Source organism: Gallinula chloropus, assembly GCF_964237585.1.
Source record: "Gallinula chloropus genome assembly, chromosome: 1".
Classification (NCBI taxonomy): domain Eukaryota; kingdom Metazoa; phylum Chordata; class Aves; order Gruiformes; family Rallidae; genus Gallinula; species Gallinula chloropus.
The window spans coordinates 65,674,969-65,700,043 of NC_140085.1; the positions used below are offsets into that span (position 1 = coordinate 65,674,969).

General features: G+C 43.8%; 1 protein-coding gene across 1 annotated transcript in view; it reads right to left on the bottom strand.

Annotated features, from left to right (window-relative positions):
- Nucleotides 1-408: 408 nt before the first annotated feature.
- Nucleotides 409-25,075, bottom strand: part of TEAD4 (TEA domain transcription factor 4) — a 43,658-nt gene continuing 18,991 nt past the window's right edge. Inside the window, exons 3-11 of the mRNA XM_084266204.1 lie at nucleotides 24,585-24,647; nucleotides 20,760-20,894; nucleotides 19,876-19,919; nucleotides 18,316-18,371; nucleotides 17,411-17,541; nucleotides 16,293-16,466; nucleotides 5,028-5,168; nucleotides 3,347-3,499; nucleotides 409-650 (exon numbers count right to left, since the gene is read on the bottom strand). Coding sequence (XP_084122330.1) covers nucleotides 537-650; nucleotides 3,347-3,499; nucleotides 5,028-5,168; nucleotides 16,293-16,466; nucleotides 17,411-17,541; nucleotides 18,316-18,371; nucleotides 19,876-19,919; nucleotides 20,760-20,894; nucleotides 24,585-24,647 — 1,011 coding nt within the window. The 3' untranslated portion in view covers nucleotides 409-536. The remainder of the gene's footprint in view (nucleotides 651-3,346; nucleotides 3,500-5,027; nucleotides 5,169-16,292; nucleotides 16,467-17,410; nucleotides 17,542-18,315; nucleotides 18,372-19,875; nucleotides 19,920-20,759; nucleotides 20,895-24,584; nucleotides 24,648-25,075) is intronic.

Here is a 25,075-nt window from a genome sequence, read left to right on the forward strand (position 1 = left end):
GGTATGTAGGTTATAAGTGCAATCTGTACAAGTGTGTGCCCTCACATATCTGACATCTGTACAAACACATGGTAAGCATGTCTGTGTCTGTGTTGACTGTCAAATGAATATATACGAGTGCACACACTCAGCCTAGATGTAGCATTAACAATTTCACCCTCTTCTCACGTGGTCCAACTTGTGGAAGCTGCTGCCACCTGTACATTCAGGTGCGTCCCAATCCTTTTATATGTATGATCACACCCTCTGTGTGCTCCATGGGAAATACATTCCAGAAGATGCTGTTTGTGGTGAAACCCTTAAGCAGTTTACGTGCCTGCTTCTTTGACTCCCAAGTCATTTCCCCATTTGCACAAACCTGGAGATACAAACTTATCCGACCCTGTTAATCACAAAAGAGCTCGTAGGTGCTTTTCTGAAAATACACAATATCTGCAGTTTATTTTTCAGTTTGGTATGAAGGGGCAGGGGGAGTTCAAGCACGGGCTTTTGTTTCTTAGACATGCATCCAATGGACGACTCGGGGCCGATAGTCTCTAGTCCTTCACCAGCCGGTAGATGTGATGCTGGGCACCATGATCACTAGTTGACACCTCAAAAACATATGCTATGCACAGCAAAGTCTCCTGTGTGTCCCTGTTTGTCACAACCTAGATGGAAAAGGAAAAAAAGCTGAGATGGCAACCGCTGTTTCCCTACTTACATGTTCCAACACATTTATCATAGGGCATAGTCAGTAGTAGGCAAAGAACAGAAAAGCACAGGCATGATGCACAGCTTGGCCACTACAAGCCCCAGTCTGTGTGCCCACAGACCCAAACACTGTCACAGCATCAGGACTGCAATGCAAAGTGACAGGGAGAAGAGTCCACTGTGGAGAAGAATGAGCTGTGGCCACGCAAGTGGAAGCAGGTCCACTAGGTCCTCTCCTCCTCACCCCCCTCATGTTGCAGGTTTCAGCAGAGAGAAAGCGTTTCATCAAAGAAAATCTCTTTTTGTTCTGTTTGCTGTGTAAAGAGAGGCTGCCTCCTGTGGCACAGCCACTCCTCCTCACGTATGTGTTGATATATCACAGCCACAAACAGTTCTTTCCCTCCATATGCTCCTCCTTATCAGTGGTAGACACGGATCACGAGTCTTATGGCATCTAAATCATCTTACAGGTTTTACTCCCATTACGCCTCCCGTTCCATATACGAGGTGTGAGGAGGATGGCTGCTGCACTCATGTAGTCTCACAGAAGTTCCCTTTGTTCCATTCCTTTTTCTATTGTCCCTCAGGAACCTTAGCTTCCCTGCAGCGTGACTCAGTGTCAGCTGTGCCGTGATGGAACAGCATTATCCTAGTTTCAGAAGCTCACACTGTCTACACTACATGGCAGGGACAAGCAAAATGTTGCACCCAGAGCTCCTAGCTCAGCTTGCCTTTCTGTCACTCCACAACTTTGCACATTCTTGTCACCTCATCTTATGCCCACAGCTAAAGTTCCACACAGTCCTCTCCAGCTGGAGGAGACGCTTTTTTACTATCAGTAGCACCAACTCCACTGCAGAAGAAAAACATAACCAACTCGAACTGTGTATCAAAGGCCAACTCTTCTGATGAAAATAAAGAAAACAGCTGTTTTCAAACTTGCTTATTCATTTTAGAAGCCCGATTTTGGCCTACTCTGTTTTACTGTCTAAGTTTGTGATTGGATTTGCAGTTGAACTGACCCTCCTCCTTTCTTCTGCAGGCCACTGTGAGGTGAAGACATCCAGGTGCGGTGAGGCACGAGACCCTTTTCTGAAAAATGGGCTCTGAAATCTTGGAGGACTAGAGCCAGAGCAACGTGCAAAGCAAGATAAATAACACTTGTGAGATTAGGGACAGGGAAGCTCATGAAAGGGCCTAGGAAAAAGATGTAATTAGACTTGCCTCAGAAGTTGGTAGTGGGGCCTGAGGACTAGCAGCTTGCCTGGCATTAAGCATGATGATTTTTCAGCTCCCCAGTGGGGAGAGTAGGGGATGGAAAATGTTCAGGCTGCTGCTCAGGGAGCAGGACTGCAAGAAAGTACATAAAAGGCTGTGCCAGCACGCACATGAGACATGTGTCTCTGTGACAGGAGGTAAGGGAAGGACATGAGATTACTCAAAACATAAAGCCCCAGAGGAAGGTATAACTATATGACAAGTTTGTTCATAAAATTTACAAGTGGAGGCCTGACTGAGGAATGAAACATGCAGAAAGCAGTTAGTGTTCCTCAGTATGAATTACAGCACACAGGCCTTCTATTTCTCTTGTCTTTGCCCCCTTCATGCTTATACTGGTCTAAAACAGATCTTAGCATTCATAATTCTCTTTGCTTCCAGATGATAAAGATCCCAGTACAAACATGAAAGAATAAATCCTCCTAAATCCCTGTGATTATTAACATGTTTAACCTTGTGTGAGGTTATTAATATAAGGACATTATTAACCTTGTTTTATAGTTGAGGTACCTAAGCCACAGAGCAATGAAATGCATTGCCTAAAGTCCCACAAGATCTCTGGAGGATTGAATGAAGACCACTTGATTTCCATTCATACCAACTTTAGCATCTCTTCTACTCACCCAACCTCAGACTCTCTGACTAAAAATCCATGACAGATCTTGTAGAGATGAGCACAGAACTCAGTCAAATAGGAATATCCAGCTTTTAAATTGTCTTTGCCCTCTTCCCAAATTTAGGCTGCGTCCGAGCCTGGAAAGGCTCCTGGTATAACGTAAGAGACTAATGCAAATCTAGTTGCTGTAGCCTTGTAGTACTGCCCTACTTTGAGGATGCAGTGATTCATAAGTTGTCACAGAGCTCCCCTCAACATGCCCATTCCTCCATACTCTTTCTAGGTTCAGGATGGTCCTGAGGAAGTAACTTTCTTTTTCCCCTACCTTGTCAAATAACAACTCATGGCAAAATTATATAGTCACAAAACAGTGCTCTTGGGGTTTTTTACCTACCAAAAAGGGCGAGGGCAAAGAAAGGACCATCAATGTTTGTGCACTAGTAGAATGAGCATTTCCTTATTTGACTTTTGCATCTTTCTGCCTCCTCTATCTCTCTGCCTCGTGAGCTCTCCCTTTATCCTGGGTGGGTTTTTTGTTGGGTGTTTTTTTTTCCTCTCAGGTTTCTCAAATTCTGCTGCTGCTTCTCTGCATGAGTTACTATCTCCATAAATGGCCTTGAAGTGCAGTGCACAAGACTGACACTAAGCTCAATCAGATGCCGAGCTGTAAAAGGAAATCTGCTTTGACTGACCAACAGTGAACTCCTGCATGGAGCTTACGCATTTCCAAACTCCAGCAAAACCAGTTTGAAGTCCCACCTGTAAGATAGTAAAGTTCTCCAGCACACTGTTCATCATGTACTTCTCAGGAAGGTGCTTGAGTTTGTGAATGAAGTTGATCATGTATTCGCAGAGAGGGGAACGGTGAATGCGGTAGGAGTAGTGTCCGTTTTCGTAGCGTGCGTATTCTGTCTGCAAGGGAAAACACAAGAGGGGCGTCTGGGGCTCATGTTGGCACATCAGCAGCACCAATCACATAAAGGGAGTCACAGAATCAATCACAGAATCATAGGGGTTGGAAGGGACCTCGAGAGATCATCGGGTCCAACCCCGGGACAGAAAAAACTACAATGGCATTTTCAAGTCGTTCCTCTAACAGTAATGAACTGATTACTTAATCCCCTACAGTGCTTCATCGGTCTCCTTGAACCCTCTAATTTCTTCAGATTTCATTTTTACTTTAAAACAGTGGGCTCCAGTTTACAAGCAGCAAATTGCCGAGGGGCTGTGAAAGTTAAGCCAAGAGCAGCAGACCAGTTGCCAGTTATACTGTGGTCTGCATCTCTACTGGAAAAATACTGGGTGTGGATGGACTGAAAAGGTTAAAAACTACTGCTGGAGCAAGACTGGGAAGCTCTTAGGTGGTAATCATATGGTCAGGATGCTTCACAGTTGGAAAGGACTTAAACCCTTCTGGTACCTGTGAGAGAGAACACAGTATCTCTGACCCCTCTTAGGAGAGAGTCTGGCCTGCGTTACAGAGGGACTTTTTGTTTGCATTCCCAACTTAGCTCCTGTGTATTCACTCTTCCTTTGAACAGAAGCTGAAGTTGGATTCTGCAATTTCACAGCAGACCCTTAAATGCCAATTCCCTCCTTTCACCCCAGGAGCTTGATCTTTCCTGTGCACCTGACGCGTCTCTTTGGCCTATCTATCCCATCATGCAAATACATAACCAGACTTCAGGCATATCTCTCTTGGGACTGTAGACGGGTCTTAGGGAAGGATGGAGCTTGAGCTAACTGCTGACACAAGAACACGTGGTGTTCTGCACACAGCCTCTCCTCCTGCATCTAAGGACCTCTTGGAAAGGTGAGCAGCATGGAGTGGGTCAGAGCAGCTCTCTTAGCAGCTGAATGTGGCATCAGAAAGAATGCCTTCAGTGCCAGATACATGGTTAATTATGCAGCTTCACTGCTGCTCATGCTCCAGGTGTAGAAACACAAAGGTAAGCCTCATAAAATCACAAGACTGTAAGTCTGTAAATTATTATAATCTATTAATTAATGGTTATAGTCTATAAATGATCTGTTTAACAACACTGAGAGTGAGGTGCTGCCTATCTGTTGTCACCTTTCTGGACTCTTAGAACAAGGGTCCAGGTTTCTTAGCTGTTCTTTGCTCCTCCCCCAAAAAAAGCCAGAGAATCACCAGAACTGATAGTCTTATATGTTTCTATGTCTTCAAAAACTGAGATTTATGGGGAAAAATATAGCAAACACTACCAGACCTTCAGCAAAGTCCTGAGACAAAGCCATGTTGCAAGGCTGGAGCAATCTTACACCTGTATGTCTCAGAAATAATAATGATTTGTTGCATTCATTTCCCTGACAACAAGCATGGGATATCTTTTGCCTCAGGATATACATAGGACACAAATACTTGAAGTGACAAAACAGCAGCCAGAGAGAACCTTGCACCCAGGTGTCTGCTCCCTACCTCCACTTTCTCCACCACCTGCTTTCCAAAAGAACACACTTTGGTGGAGCAAGTAATGACCATGTTTTCTGGGCTCTCATATTGGCTGGAAACACCATAGAAAGATCTGGATTCATCTTCAATATTGGTGTTCAAATCAGCCTGCCAAAAAAAAAAAAAAAGAAAAAAAAAGGCAAGAAAAAAAGAGGGTTATCAATAGATGATTGTGTTGGCTTTTCCAGCATTACCTAAAGGGGTCTTGCATAGCCAAGACTGCAAGGTGTCCAAAGCTCCTTAAGCAGATTAATGTGAATCAAGCAAACAGGAGAAATCTGAAGAGTATGCACTAAAATCCAGTTCCTTCTTCAGAAGATGGTAATGGGGATTTGCACACACATTGGAGAAATCTGGTGGAATATTCTCTTAACATGAAAAGTGTATGCCTACAGTGCTGGAGGTAGTCTCACAAAGCAGGAGACAGGAGGGCACCATGGAGACAGAGCAATGCAACAGACAGGCTAGACTGGGGGGCCTCACTCAGGAGCGAAATTAAAGGTACAGCAATTGTTAATAAAGCCTTTGCACCCTGGGTGCACACGTAGGTCAGGGAAAAGAGACAGAGCAGAGAGAAGGAACGCGTGAGCACACATACACATCAGGCTTGGGGACAAAGAATACAAGCAGACAGGATGCAGCATGAGGAATGTAGGTTGCTGATGTGTCCAGCCCAGATCCACCTGAATACAAACCCAGCTCCATTAGCAGTCACAGTTTTGAAATGTGGGTGCCTCACGTTGGGACCGAAATCCTAAAAAGCCTGGTTGAAGCTTCCACCAGGGGTCATTCAAGTCTTAGGAAAAGAAGAGGCGGTTCCCTCAAGCTCTGAAAACATAAAGGGGTGTGGGAAGTCCCAGCTTCTCTTCCTCTCTTTCAAAACTGAAAGGGTAGAGCTGCTCTACTCCACAGGCACAGGTGCTAGCTTATATCAGCAGAAAAGCAGCCATCATCAGTTCCCACAGGCTACTTCAGACTATTCTTCCTGCTGATCTGAGGGAAACAGGAAACCAAAGAAAGAACCCTCTGGCTACAATGGATACAGTGTGAACAGCACTGCATTAGATGCCATTCTAGCGTGGTCTTCTTAGCTGTTGTCAGCAAAGGTTTTTTTTTATTAAGAGCTCTAGAGCAGCACTTAGGACAAGCAAGTCCCCCTTTCTCTGCCATGTAAAATACCTGTGCTCTGCCATAACGTCATACTGTTAGTTTATTTCTCTCACAGAGCAATTTCACAAAAGGCTTAAGTCAATCTAGAAAGGGCCAGTCCGGCCTGCTCCCCATCTGTAGCCACATGAGCTTGCTTCTGTCTCTGCAGCAATTGTACAAGCCTGTGGTTGAGAGAGCTGATCCCAGCCAAACAAATACTGTTGTGGTTGTGATGGGTTAAGTTTTCAGTCAGACAAGAAAGCTGACTTGGATCCCCACAAAGCTGCAGGAACTGTAAGAGATGAGAGCACATACAAAAGTGGAGGGCTCAAAGACGTCCTGTTTTGATAGCAACACATACTCAGGTTGGCTTGAGCCTCCTGGGTAACTGTGCCTCAAGAATTGTACTTTGGTAACCCCAGGCTGGTCCTGACACCGAGAGAGACTGACGCAGAGCAGTTTGTGCCTCACCATTCCTCCTGTCTCTGTAGGTGTGTTACAGTACTCACTGAGGAATTAATTGCTCCGCTAGCCCCTCAGTGGGATCAGCCTCCTGACCCGATTCAGAAGCATTTGTGTTCAGACAAATGGGCAGCAATAAGGAAAGCAGAAGAGGCAGGACTGCTTCTTCTAGTGAACGCTCGTTTTGAGTAACTACAGCAGTAACTAATTACTGGCTAGGAGCTACACTTTGCTGCTGTTCCTTTCAAGTTCTCACCTAGAGAAAAACTACCATCTGTGTTAGATAAATGATACCACAGAAGATCCAAGCAAACCAACCAATAATATCCAGTAACAGTGATTATTATTTTTAAAGTACAAACTCAGAAGCAAGTGAAAGACAGATTTAGGACAGTGGGCAATGCATCTTCTGGGGGAACTCCTAGACTAGCTGTTGCAGCATTCAGACAATGCTAGTGGGACAAAGATTTGGTCTAGGCAAGATGACAGAATGCTCCAATGATCACATTAACATTGGCAGCATTAGGAGTGGGCATACAGCTTTTGTTCTGCTCTTAATGGAGAGCAAAACAGTACAGTATTTAAATACATGATCACAAATCCCTTTTCAAAACGACGGTGGCGTTTCCCACAGTCTCTACAAAAATCCTTAATGGCTGTACCATCTTCATCACAGACTATGGATGAAAGCCCCTTTGTCAGAATGGCTTTCCTTCTTCTCTGACTCCTCTGTGACTCCCCTTTTTAAGTAGAATCCCTCCCCCAGAAGTAGAAACAGATCTTCAACCCTTGTGAATATGCTTGGCCCTACATGTGTAATATGTTCATACCCATTCACACCAGCTGTACGCTCATCTCTTTAGGTCTGCCTAAATTTGTCACCTCCTGCATACTGTATATTCAAGAGCATCCTCTGATTTACCAGGAGACAGTCCGGCAAAGCTGGCAATTATTTTATTCTCCTGTTTGCTCCTTCTCAGAAGACAGCTTCACAAAACAATTCATCCAGATGAGTAGGCTCCTGACTTCTCTTAATAACTTATCCCATTTTTCCCCCAGTAGATTTCTGCCTCCTCACTGAGCTGCAAATACACTTGGACACATGTGTTAAAATAGATCAGTAAAACAACTTGGACTGAAACCTTTTAGTTTAAAAATCATTTTACACTATTCCCATTTCTATCACTGAGGTAGTGACAACTTTCAGGAGACTGGGAAACAACAGCTCCAAGAAGATTGGAAGCTTTTCCATTGTCATGACCACCTAAATGATGATAATGCAGTGTTACAGTGGTTTCTCCGTACTGAAGTAGCATGTGTGGGCAAATCCACGGCAGCTTTAACCTGGCAGCATGAAGGAGACACAGGCATTACAGGCTTAATAGTAATTCAGGTTGCCAAGGGAATTATTACAGTCACACTGAACTCCTTGCAATCATATTTTCCCCACTACAGTTCTACAGCTACTTTGCACCACGGATTTATTAGGAAGTAGCAATGTTACTCTGTTCTAGTTCAGGTTTTCATTGAGTTACTGTAATACTCATTTACACTTCAATGCAACCGTATTGTTTCTTTGACCCATACTCCAGCTGTCTGAATACAAGTTAATTCCTTCTCTTCTCCAAAGAGGAACTACACTAGGAGTCCTTCACAACATTTGTTCAGCTATTTCCTTGGGGGTGATAAAATGGGTATGGACCCAATTCTGCTCTTCCAAAGAAATTATCCCACTGAGTCAAAAAACAAAGGGTCAAGGCCACGGTCATATGGTCAGACCACTACCTCATACACATAAAGGATGCCCTCACTGCAGAACAAGATGAACATTCACAGGGTCTCACTAATAAAGTTTAAGTTACTTGCCCCTATACCCTTAATGGCAAATGAACATGAGGCAAAGCAGAAAGGTTCCACTTCATGAGAAAAGCTTCACTAGCCCTAAGAAGCCAGTTTAGGTGCCTCCACAGTTTGGCAACTGTCCCATCAAAAGACCAGATTGTAGAATTTCACAGCTAGTTAACGTCTAATTAATCAACATTAAACTATTTGGCAGTAGGCAAAATTCCAGTAATACCATTTGAATTAAGCAGTCATTGCCATTCCCTAACAATATGTTCCTGGAAGCCCTGTTGCAGTGAAGCAATGGAGTCATAATGGAACTCCCAGATGTTTACACCACACCTTTTATTCTAAAGCATGCCCCATATTACTTGGCTAGGACTGTCAGACATGCCTTAGGGTGGTGAGTCAACAAGAGCTGTGCACCCATCTCTTTCTACCACCTCTGAAAATCCCACCCCATGAACACAGATACGTAGAATTTCAGTGACTCCAGGGAACGACAGTAGCATCTATAACTAAGAGCTTCAGTTCACGTTTACAGGAGAAAAGGAGCTGCAGCACCTCAGGTACTGCTGGCCTTGCAGCTACAGGCTGGTTCCCTTCTACAGCTGCTGGTTCCCACCCTTTCATGGAAGTTACTGCCCCTGTACCAGAGATTACTTAGCACACATATATCTGCTCTTGAATTATTTGCAGCCTGGTTTATTGATATAAACTGAAAACAGCGATAATGTACATGAATATGAGACCGAAGAACCACAGAGGAAAGGAACTCCAATCTGTTAGGTTTTCCCTGCTATGGAGAGAATTTCCTCCTGAAAGGAGACAGGGCAGAAAATTGAGGAAAAACAGTTATCTGCTATAGCCAAAGTAACTTCTAAATCTCAACAGGACTGAGGTAAATCACTAATAGACGCAGTTAAACTTCCCAGGATTGCACCAGGAGAAAATCATACTGCACATCGTGAGGTCTCCAATGGCCGAAAGAGCCACTGCTTTTAACTTAACATCTAAAAATGCTATGGCCTTCATGCCTAGATTCCTATGTGCTCCTCATAACATCTAGGCCATGAGGACTAGAAACCACATTGCTGCTTTGGGGAAAGGACTCTTCTCTTCGCTTTCAGAATTTCCTTCTCTAAAGAAAACCCTGTATCAAAGCATACCTGCCCCCAGGGTGAGCACCCAAGGTAAGCAGAGAAAGGTCTGCTTAAATCTGTGCAGTACATTCCATCCATTCAAGATACAGGAGAATAACAGTGACTATGACTTAAAGGAAATTAATCTTCTCAGCACTTCATCAGGTGATCTTTATAGCCTGGGAATGCATGGACTTGTTGAATACATAACTGAGTGTGATTCAGACCTGAAGACTACAGTCTCAGTGACTCAGTTCCTCACTGGCAAACACACTAGTACGTCCATTAAGATAACTCTTGAATATGAATCCAGTAAGGTAACTCTTGAATATGTTCCTTACCTCAGCCTAGGCAGCCAAAGGAAGCATAGCCAGGAAAGTCCGTAGGCAATGGACTGAGTTGCCTTGACCCTCAAGTTCCTACCAGCCACTGCTAGCAACTTGCTGGGACTGCAGCGGGGCAGCAGCACTCAGCTGGTTGGGTGGTGTCAGGCACTCAAAACAGCTGTTCTCCATCCCCTCAAGGGGATAGGTAGAAGATCAGGATCGTAGGTAGATGAGGCATCTTACAAGCTAAATCTGAGTCATGAGCCTCCAACTGGACCATACTATTTTTAGCTGACGAAATCAAGGTTTTCTTTTTCTGCCCAAGAAGTTCAAGGTGCAAAAAGCTGTGTGCACTCCAGCATAAAAGCAATCTGATGTGTCAGGAATGCATTTGGTTTGCTGTGCAAGCTCAGCACAGATGACATATTTGTCCATGGCTTGCCTGACAACTTCCAGCTATACTGAAACTACAATCCCAGAGTAATCTGCAATCTAGCACATCTCAAGAGGTCTACATATTGCATGCAAGAGAGCTGATCTGTCCACTTTGGGGGGAAACATCTGAGATTTCTTGTTTTCCAGAGAAGTAAGCAGAATTTTTAAAAACCTACAAGATAAGATTTTGAGATGGCAGAGAGAAGGGGTTTGTTCAGGGAAGGGCACAGTAGCGCTCAAAAAGCTAGTATTACTTTTGTTTTGTTTTCTTTTAAATCATTTTGCTGGTCTCAGAGTTTCAGCTCTGCTGAAAATTCATTTTATCTGAGCGTATCACTGAAATTATGCAACCCCAAGAAAGAAACACAGAAAAGCTGGCATACTGCACTGTCCTAACCAAGCCAAGATTTTTGTCTTATCTTTGGTGGAAGTGAGTGTCATAACTGGTTACTGAGAAAGGCCCCATTCCCACCAAGATGAGGCTGTGAATCAAAATTTCTCTGAAATTCGTCACAGGGGGAAAGGGGACCTTTGAGAGTCAGTCTTCAGCTTATCTGAGGGTTTGAAAAGCAATGACTGGATAAGAGTCCAAACGGCATCACATACCATGGGAAACCATGGCTTGCCCGTATCTAGCATGCAGGTCCCACGTGGTCAATGGAAAGGTATAAGCTGAACAAATCTTTAAGAGCAGTCCAAAACCTGTGTCACTGCAGATTCAGCCTCCAAGAAAGGGGAAAGGGGAGAGTTTCTGAGCTAGCCAAAGAGAGCAGAAGGCCATGCCAACAGTACTGGTAGCTTCAAGTTAGCTAAGCCCCCAGGACTGCATTATTTTGACACCCATCAGACAGATTCCCTCAACAAGTCAGTCTTTCAATCTGTTTTTTGCTCCCAACAGCCTCCCCACTGCTGAAAACTATGGGGCATAACTTTGGTGAAAGAAGCACCACAGACAGAATCCCCTAATATAAGGTAGCAACTGGTAGGAGGCGGTGCTGGTGGCTGGGGGTTGAATGAATGGGCTGTCAAATCCACCCTCAGCAGAACTGTGCAAAGATCATAAAAATATCTGCTGCTAGCGGCTGCCTGCTCTGCTTCCTCAGAAGAAGTGCCAAGGGCCGAATGGACACGGAGACTAAGTTACAATCTCCTTGCTCCCCAGGCAGTTTCTGTCAGGTCAGGATTGAAGGCAGGATTGAAGTCAGGTCAGGATTGGCTACAGTGGGCAGGGCAGGGTGCCGAGGGGAATTTGCACTGCTGCTGTTTTGACTGGGTTTGCTTGGTACAGGAGAGAAGCCAAGTGTAGGACAGCAGTCTCCAGCCCACCCCTTCGGCTCCTTCTGCAAAAGTGTCATTTATTTACTGGAAAGAAAATATACACTGATTTGACCAGTCCAGCTTGCTGATCACCAAGGAGGAAAAAAAAATACTACATAAATTAATCATTGGCAAGGAAAGCCTCCCAAGCAATTGCCCTGATCTACCCTTCTGCAGATGGCTGTTGTGGACAAACTACTGCCTGTCCTGAATTCCTGGTTTGACATTTTCCTTCTATCTTCTGCCCAGAGTCTCACAACTTCTGAAAACTTTAAGATGCAAGTGCACCAGTCTACTAACGTGCAAAGCCCTGAGAACACCTCTTCCACAAACTATTAATAGCGATTCATATAGGAGGAGTTCATGGGGAGAACCAAGTAACAGGTGGCAGAGATGATATTACACTAGAAAAGAGCAGAGCTGCCACTGCCCATGTGCTGGGAGGCTGATATCTCACATTCATTGTCGTGTGCTAGAATGCACTTGGAGCACAGAGAAATGTCACACAGATGTCATATACAACCTGTCACTCCAAGTCCAAGGGTTAGCTCATTGTACCACAACCCCAGTGCCAAAATCAAGGAAGAATTGCAAGCTTTGCTTATGTTTCATACCAATCATCTTTTTCCTTTTAGCTATTGCATAAATAACTTAAAGCCCCGCTGAACAAACATGAACATCTCTTCCTCAGTCACACTAGATCCTCAGTGCTGCCTGCGATGTCAAGAAACCCCAACCCCAACCCTGGTGTTCAGCATTAGGCCTCTGGTGCTCAAAATCATCTGGTATATTCAGTGCAGTAAGGGCAGGTTCCTTCCTCAGGTTCTTCAAGCCTAAAAACCACATACATACTAACCAACCTACTCAAAGCCTTGATATTTTTAAGTCTCTGCTACCTGCAACCAGCCCTTCAATTCAGAAGCTTTGAAAAATCAATCATACCTTCACGTCTCAAAATGCCCCTTCAAGTCTTTAACTGCACTGAACAAGTCTAAGGGTATTGGGAATTTGCTATGGGGTAATACCTTTATCCTAAAATGGTGCTATAAATTCATTGATGTACTAATTGCTTTATCCAACACATTTTTGGACATCAGAGGGACATCTGTAGCTGTCCAGAGCCATTAGACAGCAAAATGAAAAAGCACCCTAAGCTTATACTGCAGCAGAGGCATAAAACTCCAGAGAGTTATAAAATCTCAGCTGAAATCTGGTTTTCTTCTGTTGAACTCGTGAGGTCTTTTTTTTTTAACACATTCCCTTATCTGTGAAAAGTGTTTATTGGAAAGGGGGCAGGGGGCGGTGCTCTACACACATCTATGTGCAATACACCAAACTCAAGAAGACCCATGACACACAGCACGATACATTACAAGGGATGGCTCATGTGCTTTGGTTAAGACTGCCTCACCACAATATTTTGGGCATGTTGAATTCAAAGTTCTGCAACAAAAAGCTTTGGAATTCTTCATAGAATCATAAAATGCTTTGGCTTGGAAGGGACCTCAAAGATTATCTAGTTCCAACCCCACCCCTGCCATGGGCAGGGACACCCTCATCACTAGACCAGATTGCCCAAAGCCCCATCTAACTGGGCCTTAAACGCCCTCCAGGGATGGGGCTTCCACCATGTCTCTGGGCAACCTGTGCCAGGGCCTCACCACCCTCAGAGTAAAGAATTTCTTCCTAATGTCTAACCTAAACCTGCCCTCTTTCAGCTTGAAGCTATTGCCCCTTGTCCTGTCACCCTGGTGAACAGTCTTTCTCTCACTTTCCTGTAGAACCCCTTTAAGTATTGGTAGGCTGCAAACAGGTCTCCTTGGAGCCTTCTCTTCTCCAGGCTGAACAAGCCCAACCATCTCAGCCTGTCTTTATCAAGAGAGGTGCTCCAACCCCCTGATCATCTTTGTGGCCCTTCTTGCTCAAACAGCTCTACATCTTTCCTGTACAGAGGACCCCAGAGCTGGACACAGTACTCCAGGTGGGGTCTCATAACAGCAGACTAGAGGGGCAGAATCCCCTCCCTCGACGTGCTGGCCACGCTGTTCTCAATGCAGCCCAGGACACAGCCAGCCTTCTGAGCTGCTAGCGCACGCTGCTGGCTCATGTTGAGCTTGTCATCAATCAGCACCCCCAAGTCCTTCTCCTGAGGGCTGCTCCAAATCCATTCTCCACCCAGCCTGTATTTGTGCTTGGGACTGCGCCAACCCACATGCAGGACCTTGCACTTGGCCTTGCTGAACTTCATGCAGTTCGTGTGGGCCCATCTCTCTTGTCAAGGCTGCTCTGGATGGCATCCCTTCCCTCCAGCGTATTGACCTCACCACACAGCTTGCTGCCATCAGCTGGAGCAGAAGGGGTTTTAACTTGAGTTTTATTGCCTTAGAGATTCTGGCTGAAACCTTACAAGAGGATTAATGTAAAGTACTCCTGTGAAATACGTCACGAATCATAAAAATGCCCCAATCCTTTCTCATCGAGAATATGTATGGCACCAGTAACGGTGTTTTCATCCCACACTACTGTCTACACAGAGAAACAAATACAAGACTGAATTATTTACTTCTTAGAAGCCTCAACTGTTTCCATCAAATCAATGACTTGACTTGTAAACTTAGCTTCTTTGTGACAGCCTTTTAGTGTTAACTCCAGGTGGGATTTAACAGCACGAGGTTACCAAAGAAAGAAAATAATCAGGGAGTCAAAATATTAAACCAAGCCCAGAAGTATTACTGTCAATATATAACTGTACAGATGCAGAGCCTCAGGGCATCATGTGCGTGTTGGAGTAAAGGTGTTTCAAATCCTGTGTCACATCTCTTTACACAAGCCAAATTTCATGGAGTCGATAACCTCACAACACCAGACATAACCCCCTACATGGGTCCACAGAGTCCAACTTAATGATACCCCAGCACATAAATCCTTCAAAAGCCTAACTTAGGTTGGTCTGGCATGATGCATAGGCCACATTTATCCTGCTGATATTAAAAAAATAAAGAAAATCCCCAAACCCAACCCCAGTAGCACAAAAGCACACTAACAATCTTAGTAAATAAAATCGCAGTTTCACTAGATCACAATTTCACTATGATTTCTCTCCTCTCAAGTCACGGAATTAAAAGTGGTTTATTCTCTCTATGCAACATCTCCCTCTAAGCTCTTTCTCTGGTTCCTGAATCTCCCAAAGGAGAGAATATTCTTTACCTCAACATTGTCTTTCCTGGGATCCCTACTCCACAGCAGGAAGCAGCTGTTGCAGGGTCCCACTTGTCCAAGGACCACTTCTTAGAACCTATCCCCTCTTATTCTTTTTTTCTCTCTTTTATGACATCAGATCCTTTTCCAGATAGTTCTTAAAAAGGCAATCACTACCAGGATTTTGTTGAAGGATACTCATCTCAGCAAGGTTCTGCTGTTTCTTCCAAGTGTTTCTCTTCTACCCAGAACAGGGCTGGTTTTGCTTTTTCTTTTGACCTTCCCAACCAGGCCTTGCTGCATTTTGAAAGAGCCTAATCCCATGAGGGACCCAGATCAGTGGCACATAGTCGGCACGTAGTAAAATTAGGTGTCTCCAACACTCACCAATAACTAATGCTCTAAGCACCAGATGCTTGAACAGGGGACTCCCAGCCAACATTCTCCAACTTCTGGAAAGACTAGGCTTGGGACAGCTGGGAAGTTGCATCTCAAGGAACTTAGTTCTTCCTCTCCTGAAAGCACCAGTTAAGAGGCTTTCCAGTGCCAGATTTTATGAAGAGTATGACATAAGAAAGCTCATTTCTCATCATGTCACTCCTGACCTGGGGTTGAATTTTAAGTGGTAAACTCAAGGTGAAAGGCTCCAAATCCCATTATGCATTCCCTCAGCCATCTAACGACTGCTCCAAACTGCTATTATTCTTAATCTTCTCATGCCTCTGATAATATCAATCACCAGAACTCTGCTGTTTGTACCCTGAAGCACGATGGGACAGGGTTTTTTCAAATTTCAGCTAACTCAAGAAATTCCAAATTGAGTGAGTAGCCTTTTGCCAGGCTGATTTCTGCCAACTTACCAGAAGTCATTTCAGTAATACATTGCCAGCATAACCCAATTGAATATGTCTCTCTTATCTTTTGTCTGTCCTCATGCCTGCAGTAAATATGCATCTGTAAATTATTAGTACTTGGATAACACAGAATGCAGCTAATGAGACAGGAGGAAGAGATGAAAAAATGTTGCTTCAAACTGAGAAGTTACTCAACACTGAGAAGTGAACACATAAGAGCATGCAGAGAGTAATTTCCTCTGAATTCTTCACTTACACATAAATAAAGACTTAAAGGGCCCAAGTCACCATCAGCAAATGATATCTCCAGAGAACTAGCCAAGAACAACTGTACACATGTTACTGTGAAAGAGACTTCTTGCTCCAGGCCAGAATAAAGGACTTGTACAGCAACAGTCATGACTGTATCGTTGCCTGCCCGGGGAAAATTGTTGGAAGGTGGGGACCTCTTTAAAAAAGTGAGCACTTCATAGCAAATGGGTACCCTACAAAGGGTCCTTCCCTTACCCAGAATTTGACAAGGAAGAAGGCATTAGCTGGCCCCCTTTCAAAGAGCTCCTTCAGGCCCCCTTTTTTCTCAGGGAACTTGTCATAGATCTGCCGAATATCCACCGCCTCGAGGTAGGGGTCATTGTAGCTGGGGCTTGACTGCCCAATGTGCACAAACAGGTGTTTATTATACTGCAAGGAGAGGAAAAACAGAATTAGAAAATGGTTCAGTACCTACTGAACATTCACAGACAGAAGACTCTGGAACTCACTGAAAATTTGATAGCACTTTCTAAAAGAGCAGGATTATTGGCAGAAATAGCTCTGCTAACACCAGCTCATGCTGTTATTTATTTCTTATCAATACATCCATTCTTATTCTGAAACATTACTGTGGGGGCTTTTTTCTATTCACTCCTAAACTATTGCCTCATGTCGCTGCTATACAGTCTGAAATAAACTGAGATACAGAGTGTTACCTCTCACCAGTCACTTGGTCAAATAGAAACACTCCTGGCCTATGAAGATCTGCCTGAAATCCCATAGCAAGGTACCAGCCAAACACTAGCACCTTTTCTGAACTTTCAAGTAAAAAAGTAGCTGGTCTGCCATCAAAATACACTTCAAGATGCAGTGTCTCAAGGTTGAATGACACTGGCAAATCTCACTACTTCCATTTTATAGGGGTACCATGGAAACACATTGACTTAAATTCATTCCACTTGTGGCCAAATTCAAGTTTCTAGCACACCAGAAAAATATGTGGCTTCATGTGATCTTACCATCATCTGATTCTGGGTCCATCCTCCAAGGCTGAACAGGACAGCTAGAATAACCCAGCAGGGGCTGTACTACTGTCTTATGACCTCAGTACCTTGAGCTCTGGTATGTGAACATCCATGACCCTGGAAATGGAGGCCAGAAGCACATGGTACAGAGCTGGCTATATTGCTATAGGCAATTCTATCCTTTAAGAGAAGGACATCTTGTGTTTCCCTAAGATGGCTTTCTATTCTCAGTACAGCAATGAAGCAAGTATTTCCATATACATATAGGAGTATAACATATCCATCATGAACAGGAGCTACCTGAAGACCAAAAATTAATGAGGGGTGGGAGTCAGATGTGTATCTTACTGTGTCTTGGTCTTGTTGTTGTTCCAAGAATGCAGAGAATTCTAACATCCAAAGTTTGGAGCTAGCAACCCTTCGTCCTTGCCAAGCTGGTGCTGATGGGGAAGGCGGGAGGCCAGTAGGAGACTCAAACCCTAAGCACACAGGATTTATATAACAAAATTTAGAAAGAGCAGAGTTGGTGATAGCTTTCTAGCAGAGCACCTGTTGCCAAAGCTAATTACATTTTCTTACGACTTCAGTCATCACACAAAAATAGCATTCCCAAGGTCCTCACTCTACCTGTGCTCTAAATGGCTCGTTGGTTACCCTCTACTAAGACAGCACTTTCAGGGTAGATAATGTAAAAGACAATCTACCTGTATTTGACACCAGAGAAAAAATGTTCAGCAGCTTTAAGAGGATCTAGATTGAGCCCTACATGAGTAGTGTTCTCTCACTGCTTTAATATCTGAATGAAGCATCACCATTAATGTGACCATTAACCTCTCAAAATGGGGAAATGGAAGGAAAAGACATTTACTGTTCCACTTAATGAGGAATTGCAAAGGCAATCACATTTTGATGGAAAACAGTATTCTAGTACATGCACCATGGTGGAAGGACAGTAGAGATATGTAAACTTCTCTTTGCTGATGAGCCAGGAGGAAAAGAAACTCCAAACCAACCAACCTAAATAGGAAAAAAATGGGGTTTTAATAATAAAATTTAAAATCTCCAGTCTTCTCAGTAAAAGGGTGGACACTGGTATTAAGAGGAAATTTTTTTTTAAAAAATTCTGGGCTCACTGAAATATTTCAATAAGTAAAAATATATCTTTAAAATGAATTTTTAAACTTTTAAAAGTGTTGCCTATTTTTGAAGTTGAAATGTCATTTCAAAGATGGGAACTACATTTCCTTACCTACCTGGTAATGGCAGCGGAGGTTGTACAGCATAAGGTTGTTGAGAAAAAGGTTTCACACTACAGAAGTACACAAAGGGAGACAGTTAGCCAAGAAAAAAACCCCCACCAAACAAAACCCCACAAAACCAAAAGACTCTTGTCCAACAGTTTGCGCAGATTACATCGAGTATTTCTCCTGAGAGAGAAAGTCTCTTCAGGAAATTATCTTTCTGTGTGGCCAAGAGAAGAAGAAAAGAACCTACTAAGTCAATACTTCCTCATTCACTTTCAAGAGAAAAGCATAAAATCTCTCTCTTACTTCTCCTAGTATGGCTTCCATTATTTTACTAGCCATAAGGTATTTTATATCTGTTCCCTGATCTGCTCTACACCACCAAAAGAGAGCACGAACACAAGGCTGGTGTGCAGAACATACTACCTTGCAATTGCTTGACCTTAAATTGGCTTAAATTGCTCCTGCTTGGTTAGGTGATAAGAAGTGCCAGCCACATGTAAGGAAGTCAGTACAGCAATCTGTCCAGATCCTTCACCTTGTCAGTGCAGTCTGTACAATCTTCTCCCTAAATTCTATTTCTAATTGCTTTTCTGCATGAGGGGCTCCAAGTCCTGCATGTGTCTCTGTTTCTGGAGTGCCAGCAGCAAAGGTGGGTGTGATCACTAGCAATTACAAAGCCAGACCTGCCAGCAAGTAGATAATTAGGGAGCCAGTCTGTGTGTTGTCTCCAGCTGTGTGGGTCCTTCAGAGACCATGATTTGGTGTTGTCATTTGGGCCAAATGACAGAAAGATTGCAGAGCCAGGAGGTGGGCTGAAAGATGAGTGTGTGTGTGTGTGTTTCCATCTCTGTGAGAGGCACACCAGGGAAACTGAAGATGCAGCTACTGGGTGTACTGTGTATCTAAGCCCAGTGACTGGAGGAGGGCCGCTCTGTGTGCGTGTGCACATGCGTGTGTCTGAGTGTGCATGCAGGAGAGGCCTGCAACAGCAGTGGGGCTTCAGGGCCTCACGTGCCTGGCTGGAAGCACACAGGGAGACAAGGGATCCCAGGGCAGCTCCCAGACAGATCCACAGTGCAGATGTATTTTCCACTAGTGTGCCTTCACCCTCACCAGCCAGTACAGGATGAGGTGCTGTTTGTATCTGTGTGAGCACTGAGCCTTGTCTATCTCTGCTGTTCTGTGTCTGTGTAAAGTAAGTATGTATTTGCATGTCTACCTACCAGGAATTTATGCTTAACCTTGCTACTGGTTGAACTTGGGAGCACAGAGCTTCAGCAGGCTCGCCTCTATTGAACTGCTAGATTCAGTAGCTCCCCAGAAATAACCCAAATTAGACTGTTGAGTCATGGGACACATTAAAGGGGTGTGATCCACATTGAAGGTATCCTATTAAGACACAGAATTTTATCTATTTAATTCTCTCTTGACTCTCAGTTTTTGTCTTCAACTAAAATCTCAGATCCATGATCAGGGAACCCTGTAATAGCTAACGGTATTCCTCAGACAGGATAGAGGAAGCAACACAAGAACCTGCTTTGGATGCTCACATGAAGGAATACTCACTCTTGGGAAGATCCAGCTTGGCCTGGCAAAGGTCCTTGCCAAAACTGCAAGAGAACAACATACAGGGAAAAATCACCACTCTTAGGACAGAGATGAGAAGCAAGGCTTGCTCCTTTCTGAGGAAAGAAACTGTAAGCTCACATAATTTTAAAGATGTGACCGATCTTCTTTCTACTTTCCTGTTTTCATCCTTGTGGAGGTGCTGACTGGTCTTCATTTTCTTTCAACACACTGCTACTAGCAACATGCGAGCAACCGACCCAACAGTGTTTTTTAATATTAAAAATGTATGCCCCTTGTGCCTCCACCTCCAAGGCTTTAATGATGGTGACTCTCTTGGAGGAACCATTTTTCCCCTGGACAGCTCCACAGGAGTATTTTAGCAGAAATCAATCCTCAGCAAAAGCTCGCTACACCCAACTCAAAGGTATGGGGATGTTGACAGCCCTCCCTTGTCTACTAAGGATTTTATATAAGGGCCATCAATTTGTGATGTAGGCACTCAGGATGATCTTGGGAATAATAATCTTGAGAAAGGGTCAGGATGGCCCAAGCAGTTTTAATCAACAAGATCCTAGACTAAGAAAAGTGATATAAACACATAAAAAATAATTCAGGCAGCTGAAGACCCAAAGGATTTAACTGTTCTCTCTCACTTGTGTCTTTATTAAAAAAGCATACAGAAAAACTCTATTTTCACATCTGTGTGAGCAGAGAATCAGACCCAAACTATTGAAGCCATATGTCAAGAGTTGCTCTACAAATACAATGCCTTTTGGCCTGTTCTTTCTTATGTTCTCAGGATTTCCCTAAGTAGGTCCCGCCCCCCTTTCAAATACTCAAGGGTCTTCAACTCAACTCCTCCAAGACACTGATTCACTCACCCCAGAAACAGCAGGGTAGGCTGGTCGTGGGAGACCAGGCAAGGCCATTTTACTATGGAAGGCAGTTGCAGAGATAATCTGGGCAGATGACATTGTAGCCATACTTTGCATGGCTTTATCTTTAGCTGCCTGATCCTATGGGCAAGAGTAGAGACAGGAAAATCGGAATTATTACAACGATAAACAAGTCATCCAGTCTAATGCTGTACAACCAGGATTCTCATCAGCTCCTTTGTAGGAAACAAGCATCTCTGAAAACCTGGGCAGCAGATTCACCAGTAACTGTCCTAAGAACTCTTCAAAGCATGGAAGTCACCCACTATTATAGCTTGATACGCAATTAAACATCTATCGTTCTTTCTGAAGTGCTGGGATGACTGGTTTAGAGACCGCTAAGCATTTAGCCTTCCTGCCTGAAAGCTTTCCAGCAGCACAGCTGAAAGGTTTTGTTATGGAAAGTACAATGCTAATCGACTCTTGTGTTGTAAGCCCTGGTAAGAATGTCCAATGGGAAAGACTCTAGCTTATCAAAAATCCCTGTAAAAACAAACTCACTAAAGGAGTTTGTCCTCACCACTGCAGAAATACTACCTCAGCTTGGGACTGCATTAGTCTCAGGTAGAGTTGAATGGTTTATTCCCATCCCAGGGAATCTTAATAACCTCCCAGGGCACAAAAAGGATATTCCTTTTGATATTTTCATTGTGGGATCGCACTGTCACTGCCAGTAAAAACGTGTGCAACAACTTGGGGGAGGTATGTTGTATGTGTAACACACATTATCCCTTGGAAGAAGAAATTAAGATTAACAGACAAACAGAGGCACTTCCCTGCATTCTGCCTTTCCTCCTACACTCTTTGCAGTTAATCTTGATCCTTTAAACACTCCGCATGTATCTGTGACATTATAGCTACAATAGCAATGCCACACATGGATTCGTGGCTGGCAAAACGGCTGAAAGAGGTAAACTCTTCCAGTCTTCCTCAGGAATTCCCACTTCCCACTATCACTTGTTGGATTGCTGTAGACTCCCACCCCTTGGGTCTTCATTCTTTCTAACCCCTCTTCCAGGGATTATGATGTGTCTAACAAAAACATTCAGAGGAGGCATAACAAAAGCTCAAGAAGAAGTGGTAACAATTAAGTGGAATAATCAGTAGTGATGGACAAAACTTGCACTTCGTCTTTTTAACGGTACTGGCAACTCTTGATAGCACCATTTCAGGAAATGGAAACATTTTAATTGCTAAAATTCTCCAAAGCTAGGGCAAGCTTTTCAAAATCCAGTTGAAATGATGCTTTAGGGATTATTTTTAAGGGCAAGGACTACTTTCTGATTTGTCCATGACAAACATAAGGGCCATTTCCCAGTCGCCATTGAAGAAAAGGATTTTTTTTTCTCCCATCATATTCTCACTGGAAAAATTCTATTTGGCTACCTGAGCTTGTAGGGGAAAAGTGTTTACTTGGAGAAATACTAAAGTAAAAAAATACCCCACAAAGAAAGAGAGGGGGAAAAAGGGGGGGGGGGGGGGAACATATTCTATTAACCCCTGTTGTGGTTTTCTGACTAAATGCCTGACAGACTGCTGGAAAAAAAAAAAAAAAAGATGTTTTTTATAAAAGACACCTTTCTTTTTCAGCTAACAGTTCTGTATTCATCTGTATTATGTTTCCAGTTAGATAAAAAAGGCAACAAAAACTTTTACCAAACCTTTGCAGTGCTTCTTTTATTATTCTCGGTAATAAGCGTATTGTTTCTTTATTATTATTCTCAATATTAAGCACAGTTCCTTTTATTATTCTCAAAATGCATAACAATAATACCATCACAATTTCCCTTTTTCTTTAGTACAGGTGATACCTATTAGCCACCCAAGACAGGGAAAACTACTGACTCACAGGAAGAGATTTTTCTCCAAGCTTTACCCTACTTCCCCACCTCTCTCTGATACAGGCAGAGCACAGGCTTGGAGCAGGCAATCTGCATGGAGGCAGTAAGTGTCACAGTAATTCCTCTGAAAAGCCAGCGTGTAGCTGCTCTGATCTCTAGGGATGTAAATATGAAAACTTATACTAGCTATGGAAAATGGGGTGCTAGAAGGCAGCACAGCTATCAGCAGGAACTCGGAAGAGGGGCAGCAGAATTGGTGATCTCATTTCCTTGCTCTGTGAAAACGACTTAGCGGAGGCAGAAACGTAAATGAGTTGAATCAGCGCTGCAGGCTTGCCTCTGCAGGCAGAGAGGAACAGGCTGCTACTGGGGAATGGTTCACTGCAGGCAGCTGGGCAGAGCTCGCAGCACGGCCTGGGGTGGTATAAAAGGAGAACGACCAATGGCTCCGGAGAGCTCCCCGAGACACCTTCGTACTCTGAAAACAAAACCGGCCAGCTCCAGTGTGCTAAGTGGAATCGGGTTTGGCTGGCTGGCTTTTCAATCATGCCAAATCCCAGAGCTGTGACATGCAAGGGAAGGGAATCAAGGTTACAGATATAAGCAGCAGTAAATCTTTTAACACCCCGGGCAGTTGTTGTTTCCTACTCGCTCTAACTTGCCTCTCAAGCAGGCCTCCACCTGAACTGACCACTTAACGGCACCACAGGTTTCAAGCTCAGGCAGCCCTGCCTAGAAGCACTGAATTAGGTAATTGTGATTTGTGCCTCCTTCTCTTTACCAGAGCAGCTGGAAACACAACAGGCTCATGACAGCCACACCACCATTTTCTAAAATGGGATATGGGCAGGGGGCAGTCATGACTTAGAGGTAATTGCTGCTTGCAGTAGAGGTGCAACAGTTTACTCACCACCAGTCAACTTCTCCTGGTGCACAGTGGAAAACTGCACATCCTAACAGCCACTGACTGAACAGTGAGGGCCAGGCTGGACTGTTGAGATCCTTTTCATTACCTGAAGCATGGAAGATCAGGGAAGCAAACACTTCCCCCTCCAGATCACTTATTGCCACACCAAATCAGGAAGGTCAGCACGCACTTTCTTTCTCCTGTCTCTCAGTGATTCTGTATGGCTCACATTATAACAGGGGAGACCCTGATGTGTGATTGTCACCCATAAACTTGACCTTCTTGACATTTCTGGCAATTCAGTCCAAGCACATAAACTATCTCCCTGCTTCAAATCTGAGCAGAAATAAGTGTCACAAGGTACCAGTTCATTAGTGTGATCTCAGAACTCTTTCTAGAGAGAAGAAAGCACACATTTACTCAAGAAAGTAGTCAACCATTTTCTCCCATGAACCCAAGCCTCTTCAAATCTGTTCTACATTAATCAAGGGGCAAAGTATATTCTACTGGCACCATTTTACCAGAGAAGATGCCAGCTACCTTTACTGCTTTCTCTCAGTGGTTATCCCAACTCAGAACACTCTCACAGGTAATTCCACCAACAGAGATGGAATTAGCACTGCAGTAACTGTAAGCCTACCCTTTCCCAAGGCCACCACAACACACTGATTACTGGTCAGTAATTTGTAACCATAAATCCCTCCTGCTCAGCTAAACAACTCCTTGAATATTCCCAAATCTAAGGGTCTTTCAAACTTGGGTGACAGTAACATAAACTGGAGGTAGAAGTCAGACACGTAAAATTTAAAGTTATTGTTTCTTTATTCTTTAAATAGAACTGCTCCAGACGTCACAGAGCTACAACAATGCAAGTGTTTGCACAACACTTCCTGGGAAGTACCTCTTCCTCCCCAGCTTACTACAGTTCAGTGGCTAAGCTCACTCCTTTATAAGGCTATTCAAATAAAAGGGAATGAATGACTCAGGGGGCTTGTACAATATATTAAAGGATACCCATCATACCTTGAGCTTAGCTTGGATCTCTCTAGCTTTCCGTCTTGCCAGGACCTGGATGTGACTAGATACCTGCATTGAAAGACAAAATCCATCTTCATTCCAGATGAGCACTTGGTAGCTGCTTGCAGAAGTAAACATACTTTAGGCACCTTGTGCATTAGGGTTGGGGTGAGGGGGAATTGAGGTAGCAATGAGATGTCATGAAATGAGGTGGAGGACCAGCAAAGTTAGACTATTTAAGGCCATTTTCAATTCAAATGGCATTATCGAGTCAGAGACCTCCTCTAAAACTAAGGAATCCATCCTTAAATCTAGGCCCTCTCAGAACTTCCCCATATTTAATGCAGGCTGAAATACACTACAGAATAATTTAGGTTGGAAGGAACTTCACAGGATAGCATCCACCCAAAGCTGATCTAAGTTGCTCAGTGCTTTGCCCGGAATAGCCTGAACTTTCATTCCCAAATGATTCCTTTCTCCTCCTGTGTGCCAGGTAT